Genomic DNA, 22,227 nt, shown 5'->3' with positions numbered 1-22,227 from the left:
TGATCCAAATAGACCTAGCAAAATAGCGTTGGATAAGTAAAATAATATTCAACCACCCTCCATCTTTGAATTTTTAAACCTTCAAGGAACGGGTCACGGAACCTTGGAAAACCATATGAAAACTCGTCTTTGAAATATCGTGTCTTATGAAATTGTCAAGGGTAATAAATTTTAAAATATCCCAAAATATTTAATTAAACTAAGTTAAATATCAGGAATATAATAATTTTATATTATTATTTAGTGAATTTTGTAATGGTGCGAAGGGGAATTTAGCAGACCCCGAGAGAATTTAGCGCTAAAAGGAAAACAAAATAGAAGAGAAGGGTAAAACCGTCAAAAGGTGAATTTGAGGGTTGAATCTCTTGGCTTCAGCGTCGTTTGGAAGAAGCACCAAGTAGCGTTTGCGCTCGAGAGAAATTTTCATTGGTTCGTTCATTCGTGTTTAAAAGCAATTGGTTGACAGAGAAAGAGAAGAAGAAGAGGAAGCGATCGCATGAAAAATTGAAGGATGAAGGGATGGGATGGGATTCAATCTTCTTTGTCTTCTCGATCGAGTTCCACGTTGGGCCATCAAGCTTCCTCTCGGTTGGGCCAGCAAGCTTCCTCTCGATCTGTTCGACTCGGTCGAGTTCAGCCTCAGGCTCCGACTCACCGGACCATCTTCTGCAACGATCGCGAGGCCAATTTTCCTATCCGATTCAAGGTTCAACCGTTTCCCTCTCCGCTTTATTATTTCTTGTTTCATTTCTTGTTTGTGTTTTTGTGGTTGGTTGATGCTTTTGCCTTATTGTCTAGTGGTTCAGGATGCTTGTTCAGTGTTTGCTTGAGTGAGTTTCTTGATTGTGGAAGGCAGGGTTAGTGATAGGGTGATTGCTTTTTTCTTAATGTTTAGTTTAGTCAAATATCGATGGTTGGTTCGGCATGAGCTTTGGTGAATTGATGTTTCTATTCATTAGACTAGTGAGTTTTGTTTGATCTTTGAAATAGTTTTAAGTGTTTATCTGTGTAAGTGCTTTTTTGGACTTCGAAACTCTCATATTAACTTATATAGTTTTTACGGGATCTATCCCACCAAAGAAGAGAGTCTAATAAAACCTTTAGGGTTTGCTTGAGGATGCCTATTCAGTCAATAAAAAGTTAAAATACCCACCCTTGTACAGCAAAACGAGGTTCTGATAGAGGAAGAATGGAGGAAGACCTAAGTTTTCAAATTGACATCGTAAATCATCAAATTATTTTTGAGTCTTTAATTGTTATTTTGTATCGAATCATATGATTCAGGTACAATGAAAAAATACTTCAAATATACCATATAGAAGATGTATAATCCTCAATGCAAACACTTCTAAGTAGAAATAGATATAATAGCTTAGGCATAGGCCTAAACAAAATTGTTAGTCATATCTAAGTTTATGAAGTCTTTATTTTAGAAGATTGAAAAGAAAACAACTAAATACTTAAGTAGCGTACATGCATGGAATAAATGAAACAGTTAAATAGCTAAATAGAGTATATCCATTGAATAAGTGAGTGACAAATAAAGGTGGAATAATCAAATAGGATAAGTTGACAAGTGTTTTTGGAATTTCCTTTTCATCTACAATTTTTTGCTTGACTTTATTTCTTTTGGGAATTGGTTACAAAGTAAAAACCTATTGTGAATCTTATTGGGGATACGAAATTTCATAGATTCATTCATGTATAGTAAGATACAAAGTCTTTTAAGATTTATCTTGTGATAGAAATTGGTAGGTAGCCAAAACGTATTGTATCAAATATTCAAATTGTGAATCATATAATATTGTGATAACTATAAGACAAACTAATTGATCTAGCATGGGTTTAACTACAATTTATTGCACTATTCCATTTTTCTTGACGTTTAACATTGAACTATGGTGCGAATAGCGGTTGACAGCAGTTTAGAAAATTTTGTAGTGCTTTTTTCTGAATAAAAGGCATAAGTATTTTTTTGAATATGAAAAAGAGTAAAGTAATCTCATTTATAGGAAATAAAATGCAAAAGAAATGTATTATATTGAATCAAAAGGTGGTTAGGACTGGTAGTGTAATCATTGAGTTGTATAATTAGATATACGATTTGGTGGTTATATTCATTTGAAATCTCTTTAACTGATATGAAGGAAGTCAAACTCTTGTGAAGCATAAAAAGGGATATTGGTAAGTGGATTTTTATTTCCAAGGCAATGTTGTTTCTACCAGTTTGGGACTTTTAGATTATCTGGGATGGAAGAATTCACGTAAAAAGCTTGTGATGTATAAGATTGCCCATTATTATTGGCCAGACATTTGAAAATAATAGTTCTATGAAATTTTCCTACTTTTTTCTAGTTTTCTTTAAACAGTATATCAACTGAAATTCAGTCAAGAAAGTCAGCGCAGTTTGCCTATTTAACTGGTGAATGTGAAAATCAAATCGATTCTAGTTTCTGTTTCTTGTAATTTCAACCATTTCTTGTTTGTATTATAATGTGTATTTCACATACCCATTTTTAGTAATTTTGATTAGTTAATTTCCACTGTGACAGGGGAATTCTATATCAACCACCAAATATAACTTCTTCACCTTTTTGCCAAAAGGACTATTTGAGCAGGTAAGTTACTCCAAGCTTCTGATTTTAAAGAGCATGTCAGACGCAATTGATTTCCAGTGTTCAAACAATGAAAAGTTTCTTACGTACATGAGTTGTTAGTTACATTTTCTGGAAACTATTATCTTTAGTATTTTATGAAAGTATACTTGTGACTCTTTTAGTTGGTACATTTTTGCAAATTCGATTTATTACCAGTGTTGTTAAAGTCGTTGAGTAAGATCATAAACTTGCATGATCCTGCGAGTTTGGAGTACCAAGTGAGGATACTTGCCAAATTGGGGGATCATGGGCCGTTGATCCTTTTGGTCCTGTGGTCGACCCAACTCATGAGACTCCCAACCAAGTTTTAGGTTCATCAGCTCATGCCGCCGAGTTGCTGGCACTTTTGACTCTTGGAGTTGTTGGTGCTCGCCGTCCTTGGAGTTGCCGACACTCTCCACCTTTGCACTCGCTTAGTGCTGTTGCAGTCAGTGATGCTTAGCCTCTGTTTCTCTACTTTTTACTTTGCTCTTGACCTCTGTTTATTTTAGGGCTCCTTCTAGTGATTTAGTTGCCTTGGTTGTTCTGTGGGCAGCTCGACTGGTTGTTCTGCTGGCATCTACACTCGTTGGTTCTCTTTATCCACGACTTATGTACTAAATTTTACTACTTAAACTTTTAATAAACTGATAGGTACCAAAAGATAACAAGACCGATACTGATCTGATCTGTTTCAAAGAGATATGAAATCTGATAAAAAGAAAAATGCAGATGAAATTACAAAAAGAAAAAATATAATACTGGACAAAGAGTGTCCAATCACTCTTGAAAATCCTTGCCCACCTTTTTCCTCCTTTTTCTTGCAGTTTCCCAAACATCTTCATAATCTGCTAGAACAAATTAGTCCGGTTGGGCTGACTTCTGCTCTGCAAAGTGCAGCTGCTTCACTAGTGTACCCCATTCCATCATTTGATAGAGCCTTCCATGCTGTCTTTCAGAAAGTGTGAGTTTTATGAAGGGATGGATCCCCTTTTTGACCTTCTCACCTCTTTCCATCCTTTTTCAGATTGAGATTTATTAAATTTGCTTCTATATCCCCCAGACTATCCACTTCTGTTCCCCCAAGATTGAATGAGAAGTTTTGCAGCATAGTGATTGGTTGTACTTCAAGTTTAATTTCTTTTATATGAATTTCTCTCATGAAAGCATTATTTGGCTATTGAGAGATAACTTATTTGGTCTCATGCTTGAGATGTGTAGTCCTCAATGTGATAGGTGTTTTCAAGGTTACACATTGAATAAAGATGTGGTCAAATTATAGTAAGGTATAAAACTCATCTTACAAGCTGTTTGTGTGAGTTTTAGTTGGACTTATAGTCTACTTTCTAAGACTCATTCTCTCCTTTTCCCACCAAAATAAGTTGGTTCTTTGATTGATTTTGCAAACATGATGATGCCCCCACCTTTTCCTACTCTTTTCTCGCAACTTTTCTTGAGTTAACCTCTTGCCCATTGTAAACCTATTCTTTATGCTGATCCCATCTCATGGGATAAAGTTCTTCGCATTATTTTTTTTTTCAGGGATATATTTGATATCCCCTTTTATAGGTTTAGGGGTTAGTGGGTCAGGTTTGATGCCCTCACTATTTTATTGTCTTCTGTTATTTCTTTTATAATAGTTTAGAGGTGCATATGATTAATGTTGTTTGTGGTGTCACCATAGTTGGGATGAAAAAACAGCATATTGATGACTTAGCACTTTCATTTCTGTTAAAAAAAAGGTGTCCTAATGGGTTTTACACCAACCCAGGTTGTAAAATATAAAGCGTCCTTAAATTGGGTTGAACTAGGGAAGTTTGTTTGCTTCTTCCACCATTGGAACCAGTTCAACGTTAAACTGGACTGTTAAACTGTGCCTGTTCTCTCCTGAAAATCCTTGTCCACTTTTTACCTCCCTTTTCTGATAGTTTCCCGCCTTATATATCAATTACCCACGATCCCTCTCTTTCATAAGCAACTTAATCTATATTCAACACCATTAATGAAGGGGATTCTCTTTGTAATTGTTTTTTTGCTGTACATATTTTCTTACAATTTTAATTGTTATGGTTTGATAATTGTTTCTTATCATGATAACTGTTCTAATAATTGAATTTTTTTAATTGTATTAACTGTTTTCTATAATCATAATAAATGTGGACACAGGCCTGATAATGCATGAATTTTCATGAGTAACTGATTATAGGCTTTCTCTCTATCCTCATCTTCCTTGGAATATTTCCCATTTTTCTTATATAATATTTACAAATTTTCCTTTCTATTTGAACCTCAAACAGATTTCTATTTTGGGTCTGATCACGAACATTTAATATCTGGTTGGTATATTTAGATTGATGTTTGTCTTTGAGGACCAACCTCAAGACATGTGAGGCATTCTTTACACTGCTGCTGATTATATTTTTCATTCATTCTATTTCTTCCTATATCAGCTTTTTCATCATTAGTGTTGGTTACAAATTCATGTGGCTGCAATCAAATTTCCTTTTGATTTATTTGCTCATAAAGAAAAATGAGATGGTTCTTGTGTGCTCTACAATATGTGTGATGGCAACTTTTGCTCAAATTAATATGGCATTATCAGTTGTGTAATTTTGTATATCATTGACCGATGTTAAATGATGTTTGTAAGTTTGTATCCTTTGTCACATTATTAATATTTTTATGTTACATAGAAGATAACAGTTCCTGTTTGTCCCCTGCAGTTCAGACGAGTGGCTAATCTCTACTTTCTTACAATCTCAATTTTGTCAACCACCCCTATTAGGTATGTATTTGCTAGTCAACTTAACAGCGAGGTTATGTTGCAACTTGTGAGCGTTATTGAGATAAGTGAGCTATCAATGCTCACTTGAGTAGTGCAGTTCCATCTTAATTTTTCATGAAAAATTGTTCAGTTGTTTGTGATTTGTATGGTGAAGTTGGTAGTAGTTCCTAATTATTTAGGTACATTTTAGTATTTGTATGAATAAGATATATTGTGGCTGCATTGTATCTTAATCTTCCTGATCGATCTTGATGTGCGAATTTGTTTTGGCATGTGTGGTTGATATGATTGGACAGCGAATGGTTTAGGATTTAATGGGTTGTGCTCTGGATTTTCTTTGGTTCATTCAGTATCGAAACTGGTGCTTTGAAGGATAATTAGGTAATCTGAGGATTAGGGTACTTTATAAGGCACTGGGCCTACTTGTGAAAAATACAGAGCAAATAGAGTGAATTTGAGAGTGTATCTCTCCCTCTCTTAGGGTTTCGTATTTATAATAGTTTGGGATACATCAGATACAATATCAGATACAATGCATGAGAGGAAATAGAAGAGAATTCTAAAAGATACTTCTAGGAACTAGGTCCAATACAAAGCACATAACACCTAACAATAAATCCTATTAAAGATGATTTATATTTATTTTGTGGGATGTAATTTTCCCATTCAATATTATTGTTATAAGGATGTCATTATGGTTGCTTTGCTATATCTATTTTTTACTTTATTCATACATCATAACAAAACAAACAATAAAAGATAGAAATCAATGGTATTTGGGGTGAGAAAGAAAATCTGGAATTCAATGGGAACAGTAATATCAAACATAGACAACAAAGTTACAGTTTATAGCCACTTTCAAACCTTCAAAGGGAACCAACCTTCTAGGTTTAGCTTGACTGACTTGAAAACCTGGAATTCTGTTAGTGCAGTCCCACTCTAAGCCTAACAATTTTTATATGAATTCATTAATTGATTAATTACTCTCAGTATTACAATGAACTTATAATCAAATTGGTATGATATCATTTATCGTGTTTTTCTTAGACTTTGCATTATATCGTTACTTTTTTGCCTTGTATTAATCTGTTACAACATATAATGGTGTTATCCCTGTTTTGATCTCCACTTTTTACGTGGATTCCTTTACTCCTCAACTGCGAAGCAAAATGTATTTTTGAAAGAACTGAGAATAGTTTTAATCCCCTACCCCTGCTAGTATTTCGAAGATTGTTGTCACTAGTATGTACTTCATTCATGCCGAATGCTTTTCGTATATATTTTTCTGCTAATTTTATGTATCATTGAAAAGAAGTAAGACCAAGTCTAATTATGAATTTTCTGATGTTGTAGTCCGGTTTCTCCAATAACTAATGTGCTTCCTCTGTCTCTGGTGCTTCTTGTCTCTCTTATCAAGGAAGCTTTTGAAGATTGGGTACGAGTATCTTTTTGCTGTCATTAATACATTGCTTTTTTAACACATTTTACTTAGGCTCTTTAGGTTTAGGTGGTTATCTCGCCTTACAGACAGAAATTTTATGGAAAATTCTGGAAAGGAGGGGGGGGGGGGATATATATTTTCTTTGTAGAATGTAGAAATAAGCATTTTATCAGTGTGTGCTTACAAGTTCGTGAATACTATACATATTTTTCTAACTCCTCGTTTTATCTTATTTTTATTTCTCTTGTTGGAATCCTTAGTTGGAAATTCTTCAGACTTTCTCACAGATTAGATTATGCTTATAGATTTGTGTATTCTGCTTCCTAATTTCTTTTTCCATCTTTTATATTTTGTATAACAGAAGCGTTTTCAAAATGACATGTCCATAAACAACAATGGTATAGACGTTTTGCAAGATCAAAAGTGGCAGTCTATATCTTGGAAGAAGTTGCAGGTTGGAGACATTGTGAAGGTGAGTGTGCTATGCATTTCTGTTCTAGTTTATTTTGACATGTCTATATTTTGAACTAGTACGTATTGAAGTAAAAACAGATCAGTAAGCTCTCGATGCCTTGTTGAGGTAAAAACTGAGATTAAAAGAAATAAGTACATTGATATATGTATGTAGAAGCTTCTCTTTGCAGCCACGTATATATATATGTACAAGCTCTGTTGAAAAACTGGAACCGTGATGAACTGTTAAAAAACTGAAACCGTGATAGAGACAGCTGTCAGCAGCTATAGTATAGCTAATGATACATAATAACTGCCAAAGTAAAAAATATAGTAAGAAAAGATATAACTGTATTTAGTTATACACTCGCATTAGGATGTCTACAATGGTAATTGATTATGTTTTAAACCTCCATAAGATGTTTTTTATTGTCAGAAAATTTGTTTATGATAATATTCATGAAAGATTGCACTTAAATAAAATAATATAAAAACTTAATAACGCAAAATCATAATTATGGAGTGTAACTAAATTGGCTAATTATGGAATTAAAACTGTACAAGAGAATATTGTTTGTGTATAAATAAAGGGATTTTGACACTTCCCGACAAGTTGGTGAGTGAATGTCATCCATTCCCAACTTGCCAACAATAGACTCAAATGTAGCACCACTTAGCCCTTTTGCTAATAGATCTGCTAGTTGATTTCTAGAGGATACACATGGTGTACACGTTATATTGTCCCATTATCAATATTTTTCTTTATGAAGTGTCTATCTACTTCAACATGCCTAGTTCTTTTCTATCATGCTGACTGAATTATGCACAATATTTATTACTGACTTGTTATTACAATACAGTCTCACAGGCTTCTTCCAATTAATCTTCAAGTCTTCTAAAATCATCTTTAACTAGTATTTCACAATCCTTAAGGCCATGACTTTGAACTCTACCTCTGCCCTTGATCTTGACACAACATTTTGTTTCTTGCTCCTCCAAGTGACTAAATTTCCTTCAAGAGTGTAATATCTAGAGGTAGATCTTCTATTGTTGGTGAAACCTACATAGTTAGCGTCTAGGTAGGCTTCTAAGATCATATCATTCCCCCTTGAAAATAGAATTCTTTTTCTAGGTGTTCCTTTCAAGTATTGTAGAAGGCAATAATCAACTATGAGATGAGTCTATTTTGGATTATGCATGAACTGACTTACAAACCCTAAAGTATAGGTATTGTGTTAAGAAACCAGAATTGAAAAGAGAAAGAAGAGTAATGTTCTTTATTGAATAGACTGAAAAGAACACAAAATAAGAGAGCACTCTCTCCTCCAAGGGTTTCCCCTTCACACAGGATGTCAATGTCCTGTCAACAATTCTCCAGAACATCCAAAAGTACCCCGTATACCAGGATTCCCCAACTATATATAGAAAAGCTCACTTATCCTAACAACTTGACTAACAACTACTTTTTTAATACGCTTCCCCCTATCATACACACTACATATCCTATCATTACGTGCTGCTATAGAAACAACCTTGTCGTCAAGGTTGAAGTGTGGCAACAGGTCCTTAAGGTTGAAGTCTGGCAACAGGTCCTCAACACTTACTTATGAGTTATGCTCTGTTGCAGGTTAAACAGGATGGATTCTTTCCTGCAGATCTGCTTTTCTTGGCAAGCACTAATGCAGATGGTGTCTGCTACATTGAGGTTTATTATTTATATTTTTCAATCTGGTAGGAGTGTTTTCTCAATGCTCTTTAAACAGTATTTGACATTAATTAACATTGGGTTTGAGTGGCAGACTGCTAACTTGGATGGGGAAACCAATTTGAAGATTAGGAAAGCATTGGAAAAGACTTGGGATTATGTGACTCCAGAGAAGGCATCCGAGTTTAAAGGTTTCACTTTTTTAATTGCTTTATCTACATATTATAATTTTATACAGTTCTTCTAACGTTTATTTAATTTGCTTAAGAAGTATTTTACATTACTGCACTTGGTTGTTTAAGTTCTAGGAAACATGATGACAACATCTCAGCCATTTTTTTTTAATTTTAATTTTAAGCTTTATAATATAAGTTTTGTGCATTATCATTATTTTGGTTCATCTATCTGCGTAATGATAATAATGATTTACATTTACTCATTCCATTGTATTTTGTTATCATGAACCAGTTACACGTGTTTGTTTCTTAAGATGTGATTCCTTATTTAATAAGTTAGATGACTACAGAAATGTAAATGATGTTTTCAATTGGCTTTATTTTCTGTTTATGGGAGTTTAGTTGATGAAGTTATGTATATTAGCATCTTAAATATATATTGTAGTTACTTGAAAATGCCCTTACTGTGGATATCTTTTTCTCTCTCCAATTTTCTTGTTTTTCTACGTTCCCTGAAAGTTGCTATAAATTTATTATATAGTTCTCGGCTGTTTATTCAGATAACATTCTTTATTCTCCAGCGTTATATTCTTGATCATTCACGCTGAGTAAAAGTATTGTATAATTTAGTAATTAATCATGTCATATCTGCGGCTGTATAAATGCTCCAAATAAATGGAAGTGTTCAATTTGGGGATCTCAACAGGAGAAGTAGGAAGATACCGAGAGCATGTAACATTTCAGCTATTTTAGTAAAAAGAAAATTATGTTTCAGCTGTCTTATCTTAAAAACTATGTTTAGCAAACATACTCAACAGAAAACCAGATGTTGATTATAATTGACCGTACGTATAATTGATTATTGAAATAATCTAATTTGTACAGCTGTCCCAAATACATCCTAAGAGAGCAGCATTCTTGGGAAAGCTTTCTTTTTTTCCTTCAATAAGTTGGTTTTTTATGAAAAGTAAGCTGGATGTTTGGAAATCAGATGGAATTTAGTAAACACGTTTTTATTTTATTTTTTTCCTGAAGATTATGCTGTTTTTATGAATATGAAATTTTGTAGCTTATGATTATTTTCATTTAGATTTCTCCCATTTCATATTAGTTCATACATTTTTTCTTGTGTAAAAGCTGATACTATTTGATGACTCAAACCAACTTATGTTAGAATCACTTTTCAGCAAACTTGTCCAAACAAAATCTTATTGCTATTATAATCTATTATTGAAATAATATAATTTTGGTGTTGTCTCAATACACTCTAAACTTAGGTTCAGAATTGATGTACTATGTGGTTAACTGTTCCTCAACTGGCTGAATTATTATTTTTTAAATAAAAACTCTTAATCTGTAATTGTTCTTCATAGAACATTTTATGGCTCTTTGAAACGCTTGTCTTGAATTTGATATTTTTAGGGAATATTATTCTGAAGTCTGTGCAAGACTTATTTATTACCAGGTTTATGAATGTCAATTCCAATCGATATGCTAAATTTGATCTCTTCCTTATTTGTTCCAAATTCTTACAAGTTTTCAAACTCTTTGCAGGTGAAATTCAATGTGAACAACCAAACAATTCATTGTATACCTTTACTGGAAATCTTATAACCCAAAAACAAACGCTGCCTCTCAGTCCAAATCAAATTTTGTTGCGGGTTTGTTGCCCCTCCCCATCTGTTTTTATCTGCCGAACTGTGTTTATTCATGAACTAGAGTTCTCTTTTTGTTGTTTTGGTATTTGGATTTTGACAGATGGAAGGGAAGTTGGAAAAATATTTTGTACTTCCGATAAGAGTCTATTGTACAGTGGAAGCTTCTGCTTACATTTGTAAATTTATAAGGCAGAAGCTTTAGATCCTAACAGATGCCTGCTGTGATAATTATAACAGTCTTACAACAGAATTACATTACAGAAACTGAATATAACTAGTCTAAAACAATTATATGCTCTTTACCATGTGCTGATATTCTGTTTACTTAGTTTGTGAAACTTAAATTGACTTGGAGCATCTTGACTTTTCAGGGTTGCAGTCTCAGGAATACAGAGTATATTGTTGGGGTTGTTATATTTACTGGACATGAAACAAAGGTTGGCAGTATAAAATGATGCCCAATGATAAACTGATTATACCTCTCAATATCACGGCCCTTGGTCTTGCTTTTTTTCTGAAGACGTTTAATATGCTTGTAATGAATTGATTGTTAAGATGTTGCTAGAGACAAAATGTTACTGTTTTTGCTGTTGTTATGTATTCATAATTATAATTATTCATCAGTATCTTGTGTATTTAACTGATATAATTCCAAACAATCCTTAGGGTCTAGAGATATGACAAAAGAAGAAAATAACTGAAGATAAGTTTTATTTTAATGACTATGAATTGATTTATTTGTTTTTGGAAAATAACATCCCACAGTAAATGAAAATGAAAACAAAAACAGACCAAACATGCTTTAAGAATGTAATATAACATTGACGTATGGGTTTATTTCATTTTCTCTTCCATTCATTTTTGAAAGTATAAATTATGTTCGTCTTATGTTTGGCTTTGGATTTTCCTACTGTGACTGTTCATGGATAGTGTACTGATGTTTGAAAAACATTGCAGGTGATGATGAATACAATGAATGTTCCTTCCAAAAGAAGTACATTGGAGAGAAAGCTTGACAAGCTCATACTAACATTATTTGCAACTCTCTTCATGATGTGTTTCATTGGAGCCATAGGCAGGTGAGTTAAACAATTGCTGGACCCCTTGTAGTCTCTCGCTAACTTTTACGGGGCTTTAATGTTCAAGTACACTGTTATATGAAAATGGGATTGATTTTATTGAAACTAGCATTAGATTTAGCGTATTTATTATTGTTATCAATACTAGGATTCTGATTGGCGCTACGTGTCACACAAGCTTTAGATTATGTGTATATAGTTTTATTAAAATAATGTAAATTCTGAGATAGTTCTATAAAAGCAAATAATCATTAATAAAAAAATTGTTCTAGTGTGGGAAATTTAGGACTGTTTTTTATGTCTTTTTTTAATTAAATCGCTACAGTACGTTGGAAAAATAAAAGTAACAGGTATCCCTTATTGTGTAAAAGTTCATTTCTAAATGACATTATTATGTTTGTTTAAACTGCAGTGCTATCTTCGTAAATAAAAAATATTTTTACTTACATCTTGATTCATCAGAAGAGGGCTCGGCACAGTTCAACCCCAGAAATAGATTTTTGGTACTGTTAACTTTCTCCATTAAGATAAATATCCATCCTCTTTTTTTCTTTATTTCTCTGTTAAATTATTCTTGTTAATTCTATTTTTTGTGCTGTCAGGTTTTTATTCTGACTATGTTTACCCTAATCACACTATACTCAACAATCATTCCCATTTCACTTTATGTGTCCATAGAGGTTTGTGTCTCACTCCTTTATTCCCTATAAAGGCCAATGTTTTGTTTCTAAATAGAAAGTATAATTTATTTTTGTTATTGTACCAGATGATAAAATTTATTCAATCAACTCAATTTATCAACAAAGACTTGTCCATGTACCATGCTGAAACAAATACACCTGCATTAGCCAGAACATCAAATTTGAATGAAGAACTTGGGCAGGTAAGTTGCGTCCTCACTTTTCCTTGAATGAACTAATAACTAATAGATTAGAAAGGAAGTGAAACAATATATACAAACTATGCTCAAAATGAGAATGAAAAAAATCTAAGTAGAAGAAACGAAAGAAATTTTAACTCTAACTTTTATTTTCTGATGAGCAGGTGGAATACATTTTCTCTGATAAAACTGGAACTCTAACAAGAAATCTAATGGAGTTCTTCAAGTGTTCGATTGGAGGAGAGGTCTATGGAAATGGTGTGACTGAAATTGAGAGAGGATTAGCAGAGCGCAATGGAATGAAGATTGAGGTAAAATATTTATGCATTTTTTAAAACTAATTTATCTATAAGAAGGGATTGCAGCTATATAGTATTTTCTCCACAGGAAAATATTTCTTCCAAAGCAGTGCAAGAGAGAGGTTTTAATTTTGATGATGATAGGCTTATGAGAGGAGCTTGGAGGAATGAGCCTAATCCTGATGTTTGCAAGGTAAACATGACCCTACTGATGCACAGTATATGGTCATTCTCTCAATTCAATTCTGGGTGTTTGCTTTACAAAAAGAAACAACTATTTTCTATATAGCTTGAGTGTTTATTCACCAAGCAAAATGGATTTATTTATATATTCCAGAGTATTACAAAGATAGTTAATGCCATACAGTTTATAAGAGAACAATTAAGATACTATTACATAATGATGCATTGAACCTGTCTATACCATGTATCTAGACAACATGGAAAAATAAGCATTGAAGAAGTTCTTATCTTCTAAAAATTCTATTTTCAACAAAAAGTTTGATCCTCGCTAACTAAAGTTTATAATGTGTATCCTTTTTAACATATTTCATTTATAATGCATGTTAGTTGACTTAAATCTTAGCTTGTATTATGTTGATATAAAATTTGATGCTTGAACTGTGTCCTGGAAAGTAGTATTTAGAAGCTATATAAGAAATCTTAACCCTAACCATCTGTCATGAGTTTCGTGCAACATCTGTGTGATGCTTTTGGATTGCTAGAAGTCTGTTACTTCGAAATGTATGTATTCCAATTTTATGTGTTCTACTATAGCTGTGCTGTGACCTATACTTTTTAAAACTTGGTATTATGATTTATCATATTGATGTATAAATATCCTGCATCGTGGCCATGCTTCCTAGGTAATAATCAGATCTTAATTAATGAACCTAATTTTCAAGTACAGTTGGTGTAGTCTAGATTCTTCAATTTGGAAGAGAAGTATATTCAGATTGTTTAGCCTTGTTTCTCTTTTTCTAAATGTTGTTTATCAATGAGGTGCTCGAGTTGCTTTCTTTACATTATGGTCATAGCATACATGCTTTTGTATGTTATGTAAGGCAAAGTAATATTACCTTATTTATTGCTTTGTAGGAATTCTTCAGATGCCTTGCTATATGCCATACTGTGTTGCCAGAGGGTGATGAATCCCCTGAAAAGATCAGATATCAAGCTGCATCACCTGATGAGGCTGCTTTGGTTATTGCTGCAAAAAACTTTGGTTTCTTTTTCTACAGGTTTGATGTTCAAACTTCTTGATCATGTTCTATTTATCTGCACAAGTGTCCAGCCATCTGTCTAGGGGTTGGACTGGAACAAGGTGAAGTATTGAACCTTCAACGTTAACTAGGAAAAACTTTTAAAGAATTAGAATTTTGTCAATTGAACTACAACCTCTTTGGTGGTACCCCCCATCATTAAGATGAAGATCTTCTGTCCAGCTTTTCAGAAGAAATTCCCCTATGACTAGATCTGCATGATGTTTTTGAGTTGCAGTTTTCCAGTAATGTCAGCAATGAGGTTTCAAATTCTTGTACTTTTATACTTCAGATGAGACATTGTTGGCAATAAGATTTTATTGATACTATTGTAGATGATTGGCTTTCAAAATTGTAGAGTCCTTTTACTTATTGTTAACTGACCCAATAGGAGCGGAATCAGAGAGAGAAAAGCAGATAAAGCTGCAAATGAGCCTTTGGACTCATGCTGGTTGGCTTGATGTTGGGAAATATGTGGCATCACTAATTGCTCATTAATGCTAGGTTACAAACAAAATAAGGATTGTATGCATATGTAAGTGTGTAGCAAACGTAACTTGATGGGAACAGCGCATGAATGTTGATGCCTGCTCTCAGTGAAAAAATCTTTATATATCATGGTCTTTTTGCTTAAGAAGCTTATAGAAGAAGACTTGTTACAGAGTGAGTACATTGAGCACCAAGAGACAATTTGAAGACCTAAATCTGCATCTCTTTAGTTGGGGAAAATGATGGAAAAATTAATAAAGAATTACATAGAATGTGAGGTGTTCTTTTGGTTAAGTTCGCTGAACGTCCTTTACATGATTTATCATATAATATAACTTTCTCAACGTCTTGTTTATAAGTTTAGGGTCGTGAGCTTGGAGCATATTAGGAGGACAGAATGTGTACTGATCTTAAAATGTAAAAACTCAATGCAATAGTCGAGAGCAAGCTACTTTTAGATAGTTCAACAGCTAGGTGAACTTTATTCAGTAAGTTATGCTAGTAGATCAATCTAGAAGATATTAAAAGGTGTAATTCACAGGAATTAGACAAACTATATACTCTAATAGCACAGGTTGGGTTGTATGTGAAAGGAAAACTCCATAGTTGGACTTTGCATGGTGCTCATCTGCTATTAATTATTGGTAGTGGATGTGTGAGAACGTATAATTCGGAGTAGGTAGAGCGCAGGCGTGCTACTATGTAATGATTCATAGTAGGAATATAGGATAACATATAATTCAGAGTACTGTTGAACTTTTGTACATCTGAGTTTCTTGTGTACTGCTATTAATTGGTAGTAGGCATATAGGATAACATATAATTCAGAGTAGGTAGAGGGCATGCGTGCTATTAATTGATACTTAATTTGGAATATAAAAGAGAAGTTCTTGTGTAGAACAGGTTTTCTGTTGAATTTTTTGTACTATATATCTAGGAAATGTAGTTAGTTTGACCAATACTGCATCGTGGGACTCAAATTTTGTCAGTGTTATACCTTCTTGTTTAGTTATTTTTCTGCGAAACAGACAGAATGATTCAATTTGCACAATGTTATCAACAATTATGCATGGAATGAATCTGGATAGGCTTGTTATTGAAGAAATGAAATTAACATTCCATGATATTTTGCATTTTTCTGTTAGATTTGTTCTTTTATTAGAGTACATCTTAGCTTCTTTCATCTCTGTAACCCTCAATTTTTTTAAAGTGACAAAATTTCTACTATCATTAAAGACAAGTGTGGTTATTTCTATCTCATACTCTAATAAGCAAAGTGGCAATAGGAATGAATGAATCCTTAACAGAGCCAAATATGCCATTCTTTTGTAGCTTCTGTTACTGATTTTTTTATTGGAAGTGTTAAATTTAAGATTATTTCAGTTTGAGTTGATGTGAATGCTTTGATTTTTTGTCAGACGCACACCTACAATGATATATGTTCGTGAATCTCATGTTGAGAAAATGGGCAAAATTCAAGACGTGTCTTATGAGATTTTAAATGTGCTTGAGTTTAATAGGTAACTGTCATCCCTATGGGTACAATTTTAATTTAAGGTATTAAGTTTTAACATCTTCTGAGCATACTTGTAATCTTTTTTCCATTAATAGTACAAGGAAGCGTCAGTCTGTTGTATGCCGTTATCCTGATGGAAGGCTTGTCCTATACTGTAAGGTAATAGAAACTAGTCTGCTTCCCCACAGTAGAACAATTTTGTTTGGATTTGGGTAAAATGACATCTTCCATGCATCTTGCTCTTCACAGGGTGCTGATACTGTAATCTATGAGAGATTGGCTGATATTAGTAATAGTATCAAGAAAGTCACCAGGGAGCATTTGGAACAATTTGGATCTGCCGGACTTCGCACATTATGCTTAGCCTACAAAGATTTGCATCCTGATGTTTATGAAACCTGGAATGAGAAGTTTATCCAGGCCAAGTCTTCTCTAAATGATCGTGAAAAGAAATTGGATGAGGTTCAGTTTATCCTACTATCATTGGAAGCTTTTATGTGCATATATAACATCAAGCAATTTATACTTTTTTTAGATTAGATTACCTCAGTTGAGATAAATAGAAGAGACTATTTTTGAGGGAGCTTCATCACTCCTTTCATATGTTCTCATACTTATATTGATAGAATTCTAATGCAGTAAGTATAGGGGAGAGAAAACATCAAAAGCCAAAACAGTCCTAGAGCATGTTTGGATATGTTTTATTTTCAGGATCATATTCCATTTCATAGAAAGTAAATGTTCGTGCAATTCAAAGGTTTTTAATAGTTTAAATTGCAGTTCTATATTGTAATCTTAACAAAGGGGCTTTTATGATAAACAACATATTTTGAAAATTTGGATTAGAAAAGTTAGAATATTTTTCAGTGAACTTCTTTTCTTCTCTTTGATCCATGACAATTGATTAGTTTATATACAAAATTAACTACTACAAATGTCTCCACAAACTTTTTGTACTTCATCTACAAAAAGGCAATGAAAAGGATTGTCTTGAAAACTAGTTTTTACATAACACAATTAATGTGGCAGTCAATTATGATTTATAACAACTATTGATTATTTAAGTCTACAAAAACGATCTAATAATTACATTGCTAGAAACGAGAATTAAAAGCCCTTTACGAAATCCCTTACTCACAAAACTTGAGTGCTGAATGTTTGAATTTCATTTCGCAAAGATAGTAATGTGAATTATTATACTCTTATGCATCTTGAAATGATACAGGTGGCAGAACTTATAGAAAATGATCTCATTTTAATTGGTAGCACAGCCATAGAAGACAAGCTTCAAGAGGGTGTACCTGCTTGCATAGAGACTCTTCAAAGAGCTGGTATTAAAATTTGGGTTCTTACAGGGGACAAGATTGAAACAGCTATAAACATAGCCTATGGTGAGACTGTTTAAAGTAGACCAGTAGTTTTCTTTGTCTTCTTGTTATGCTTTTGTTAATCTGAGTTATCATATTATATGATGCTTCGACCCCTTGCTGCAGCATGCAACTTGATAAACAACGAGATGAAGCAATTTGTGATTAGTTCAGAAACTGATGCGATCAGAGAAGTTGAAGACAGGGTACTGGCCCTTCTTGCTACCATGTTTTGTTCACAGTTCTTAGTGTTTCTGACTGTAATAATTACATTATTTTGTAACTTTTTTAGGGTGACCAAGTGGAGATTGCACGGTTTATCAAAGAAGAAGTGAAAAAAGAGCTGAAGAAATGCCTTGAGGAAGCACAGAACTATTTTCACTCCCTATCTGGACCAAAATTAGCTCTTGTAATTGATGGAAAATGTCTAATGTATGCATTGGATCCAAGTTTAAGAGTGATGCTGCTCAACATCAGTTTGAATTGTCATTCTGTTGTTTGCTGTCGAGTTTCTCCTTTACAAAAAGCACAGGTAAAGCTTATATCGTGTCAATAACTTAATTGCTTATTTCTGTAATTCATCTTGATACGTAGAGTTTATATTGTGTGGGAATGTTAGGAACCAGAATTGAAAAGAGAAAGAAGAGTAATATTCTGTATGGTATAAGACTGTATAGACTGAAAAGAACACAAAAGAATAGGAGAGCACTCTCTCCTCCAAGGGTTTCCCCTTCACAAAGAGCTAAAACTCAATCTACAAAATTGCCAAAAGTCCCCTGCATACCAGGACCCTCCAACTATATAAAGGAAACCTCACTCACCCTAACAACCTAACTAACACTATTTCTTAATCTGTTTCCTTCTATCATACACACATTATATCCTATCAGGGATGTTAATCTTTTATTTAATTTTTGGCTTAGTGAGTAGAAAGGCTTAAAGTAACTGCCTAGTGTAATTTGAGAGTTGTTTAGCTTATGAAAAATTTTCCATTATTTGTTCACTATACCTCCTTACAGGTCACAAGTATGGTTAAGAAAGGTGCTCACAAAATAACACTTAGTATTGGTGATGGAGCCAATGATGTTAGCATGATTCAAGCTGCTCATGTTGGTGTTGGCATAAGTGGGTTGGAGGGAATGCAAGCTGTGATGGCCAGCGATTTTGCCATTGCACAATTTCGTTACCTTGCAGACTTGCTTCTTGTTCATGGCAGGTGGTCTTATTTGCGAGTTTGCAAGGTATTATGTTTTCTAAACTGAAATGTATGTTGTCCTATATATACTTGTTTTTCATGTTGTAACACTTGAAAGTCGGCTATTGCAGGTTGTCTTATACTTCTTTTACAAGAATCTCACTTTCACTCTTACTCAGTTCTGGTTTACGTTTCAAACTGGATTTTCTGGTCAGAGATTCTATGATGATTGGTTTCAGTCGTTATATAATGTTATCTTCACAGCGCTACCTGTAATCATTGTTGGATTATTTGACAAGGTAGAATATTCTTTGACAGCTGTCTTGTGCAGTTGTGCCTCACTTCTTATGTTTGCAGTTTTTCTTCAATGATGCCATGTTCTGAATAGTTACTTGTGCCTTTGCCAGGATGTCAGTTCATCTCTATCCAAGAAGTATCCTGAACTATACATGGAAGGAATAAGAAATGTTTTCTTTAAATGGAAAGTTGTGGCAATATGGGCATTCTTTTCTATTTACCAATCTCTGATATTCTTCTATTTTGTGAGTACAACAAATTTAAGTGCTAAAAACTCAGCAGGCAAGATCTTTGGATTGTGGGATGTCAGTACAATGGCCTTCACTTGTGTTGTAATAACCGTCAACTTGCGACTGCTTATGATTTGTAATTCCATCACTAGATGGCACTATATTAGTGTTGGTGGAAGTATATTAGCCTGGTTTATTTTTATTTTTATATATTCAGGGATTAGCACTCCTTATGATCGTCAGGTGAATTCCTTTTCTACTCTGGGCGTGTGTCAAGACATTTAAGAAATTTCCTTATGACCCATCGTTAAGAACTCTGTTAACTTGAGTTCTGTTTCATTTTCTGCAGGAAAATATTTATTTTGTCATTTATGTCTTGATGACTACGTTTTACTTCTACGTCATGCTACTTCTAGTTCCTGTTGCTGCACTTTTCTGCGACTTTGTTTACCAAGGGTAAGATTCAGATTTAAAGAAATTTTGCATTTTTGTCCGGGATTCTATAGTTTATTTGCAGAACTTTAAGATCTTTAAACAGTGATAAATATTAGAGTCAAGACATGCACTGGAGTTCTAGTTGCTAATGCAGGAATGGAGTCTGAGTTTCAAGAGATGATAATCCTTTATAATGTTTCATTGGATAAAAGTGGCTGTCGCGTCCATTCTTATGCTAATCTGTATTTTTGCATTACAATATAACGGAAAGAGTCTTTTGTATGTGAGACAGATAGCTTTGGACATGTAAAACATTGGTCACCACTTTATTGCTACAGCTTTGCTCATTTTTTATTCATTTGTTTCAGGGTTCAAAGATGGTTCTCCCCCTATGATTATCAGATTATTCAAGAAATGCATAGAGATGAGCTAGATAACACTGGTAGGGCACAATTGTTGGAGATAGGGAACCAGCTTACACCAGCTGAGGCAAGGAGTTATGCAATATCTCAACTCCCACGTGAGATATCAAAGCACACCGGGTTCGCCTTTGATTCACCTGGGTATGAATCCTTTTTTGCCGCACAGCTTGGTGTATATGCCCCACCCAAGGCTTGGGATGTTGCTAGACGAGCCAGTATGAGAACCAAGCCCAAGATTGGCCAGCAGAAGTAATTTGGAGTAGGATGCTTGTACATTACTTAGTTTCGGTTTTCCACCTTGAGAGCCAGCCTAGGAATTGTGTAAAATTAGAATGTGTCATATTAAATATAGTCGTTTTCATTAGGATATATTCTCTTTCTTTTTGTGTTTTTCTTGGGTGGGGGATTAGAGCAGATTTTCAGGATTCATCTTTTGTACATTCCAGGATATTCAGCAATTAGTCTACTCAATTTTGTGAAATTTAGAAATTGTGCCATTCTTTTAGTTGATTCCTGGAATTCAGCTCTTTTCTTTGTATTGGATTTATATTACTCGTTTTTGGATATCTCCAATTTTGGATTGTTGATCTTTAAAATTCAGGCCCATGGTAATGTTTTTGATACCTTTCTTTCTATGCTATAAAATGCATTCGTTAACACTGTACTAATTTAAAAGTAGGGATGTGATCTCGCGTTAGTGTTATCGGGCAGGCACATCAATTTGGATAAGAGCGAAGCCTATGATTACAGCAATTTAGCTCACGACGGCATGGGGGAAAACTATAAGTACTCGGGTTAATCGTTAACAATTCTGGAAATAATGTTCACCCGAAGCAATGTTGACGAAGTCTAATTCTCAATCAATTGGAAATATTTCTTGGATTCTAGAATCTGATGTAAGTTTTTATGATTTGTGAATATCAACATATGTAATAACTTAATCATATGATGGTCTTGATCAAATATTTATATGCAACCGTGAATGTTTTTAAAATGTGGTGGTGGTTGTCACCTCATGACTTACAAATCAACAAAACAATTTGTTATATGTTCCTTCTATTACTTAAAACTTGTTATATGACAGTCAATTTCTTAAGGATAGTTATGTTTTCTTTGAAATCCTTTGTGATAAGTGTGTTGTCATTTAACAGCAAAGTTCTAACAGTGCCTGTAACTTACTTGATTCAGTTTCAGCTTGTCTAGTTCTGTCCTGTTTTTATTTGTGTTTGCTCACAGTTCTTGTTTTCAGTTGTTCAGTGTTTGCTTATTCTTAGCATCTTAGGTTGTCTAATCTTGATTTTGTCTAGAAGTGTAAAAGTTCAAGTGTGGGGGTATTTGATAATTCAATTTCTATACTCTCATAGTATCTAGAGCTATTACAATCTCTTAGGATTCTCATTTCTTTTATTCTACATTATTAGTGTAGTTTCTGCACTTTTTAGGAATTTAAATCCAAAGTTGAAGTGGTGCAAAAGTTGAGTCTTGATGCTGAAAATTTCATCCTGACAGTTCCGATCCTTGGTAATTATTTTGTGCATAACATTTTCCATAGGTGTTCAATTGCGTTGAGGTTTGTTGAATTGAATTCTAGACTCAAAGAACTTTAATTTGAGTAGTAAAACATAACTTTTGGAACTTTTGTCTAGTTGCAGTTCACATTGGAAGATGAAGGCAATTTACAAAGGTAATGTCAGCGTAACTCAAAGATGTTGACTACCTGTTTGGATCATAATATTTTTCTCCATATATCTAATTGAGCTAAATCTTATTGCATTGGATCCTAAACTCAAAGAGTTTCAATTTGAGTATTAGAACATTTTCTTTAGAGTTTTGGACGAAATGCGGTTTAATTTGGAAGTTGGAGATAGTACTTGAGCAAAGACAATTTTAACCCTTCTTGGA

General features: G+C 33.7%; 1 protein-coding gene across 1 annotated transcript; it reads left to right on the top strand.

Annotated features, from left to right (window-relative positions):
* Nucleotides 1-290: 290 nt before the first annotated feature.
* On the top strand, nucleotides 291-20,921 carry LOC106768282 (phospholipid-transporting ATPase 3). Its single transcript, XM_014653335.2, has 27 exons — nucleotides 291-706; nucleotides 2,553-2,618; nucleotides 5,360-5,421; nucleotides 6,775-6,856; nucleotides 7,224-7,334; nucleotides 8,943-9,020; nucleotides 9,115-9,211; nucleotides 10,751-10,857; nucleotides 11,226-11,291; nucleotides 11,812-11,933; nucleotides 12,346-12,436; nucleotides 12,536-12,613; nucleotides 12,700-12,816; nucleotides 12,978-13,124; nucleotides 13,201-13,305; nucleotides 14,211-14,353; nucleotides 16,282-16,383; nucleotides 16,475-16,538; nucleotides 16,629-16,841; nucleotides 17,605-17,770; nucleotides 17,873-17,952; nucleotides 18,039-18,278; nucleotides 18,766-18,987; nucleotides 19,073-19,240; nucleotides 19,349-19,711; nucleotides 19,818-19,924; nucleotides 20,272-20,921. The coding sequence occupies exons 1-27, from the start codon at nucleotides 512-514 to the stop codon at nucleotides 20,576-20,578; spliced, it is 3,699 nt and encodes a 1,232-aa protein (XP_014508821.1). The 5' UTR covers nucleotides 291-511; the 3' UTR covers nucleotides 20,579-20,921.
* Nucleotides 20,922-22,227: the final 1,306 nt, after the last annotated feature.

Source organism: Vigna radiata, chromosome 7 (assembly GCF_000741045.1).
Source record: "Vigna radiata var. radiata cultivar VC1973A chromosome 7, Vradiata_ver6, whole genome shotgun sequence".
In the NCBI taxonomy this organism is placed as follows: Eukaryota; Viridiplantae; Streptophyta; class Magnoliopsida; order Fabales; family Fabaceae; genus Vigna; species Vigna radiata.
Note: the sequence above shows the minus strand (reverse complement) of the source record. Positions and strands in the feature narration are given on the sequence as shown.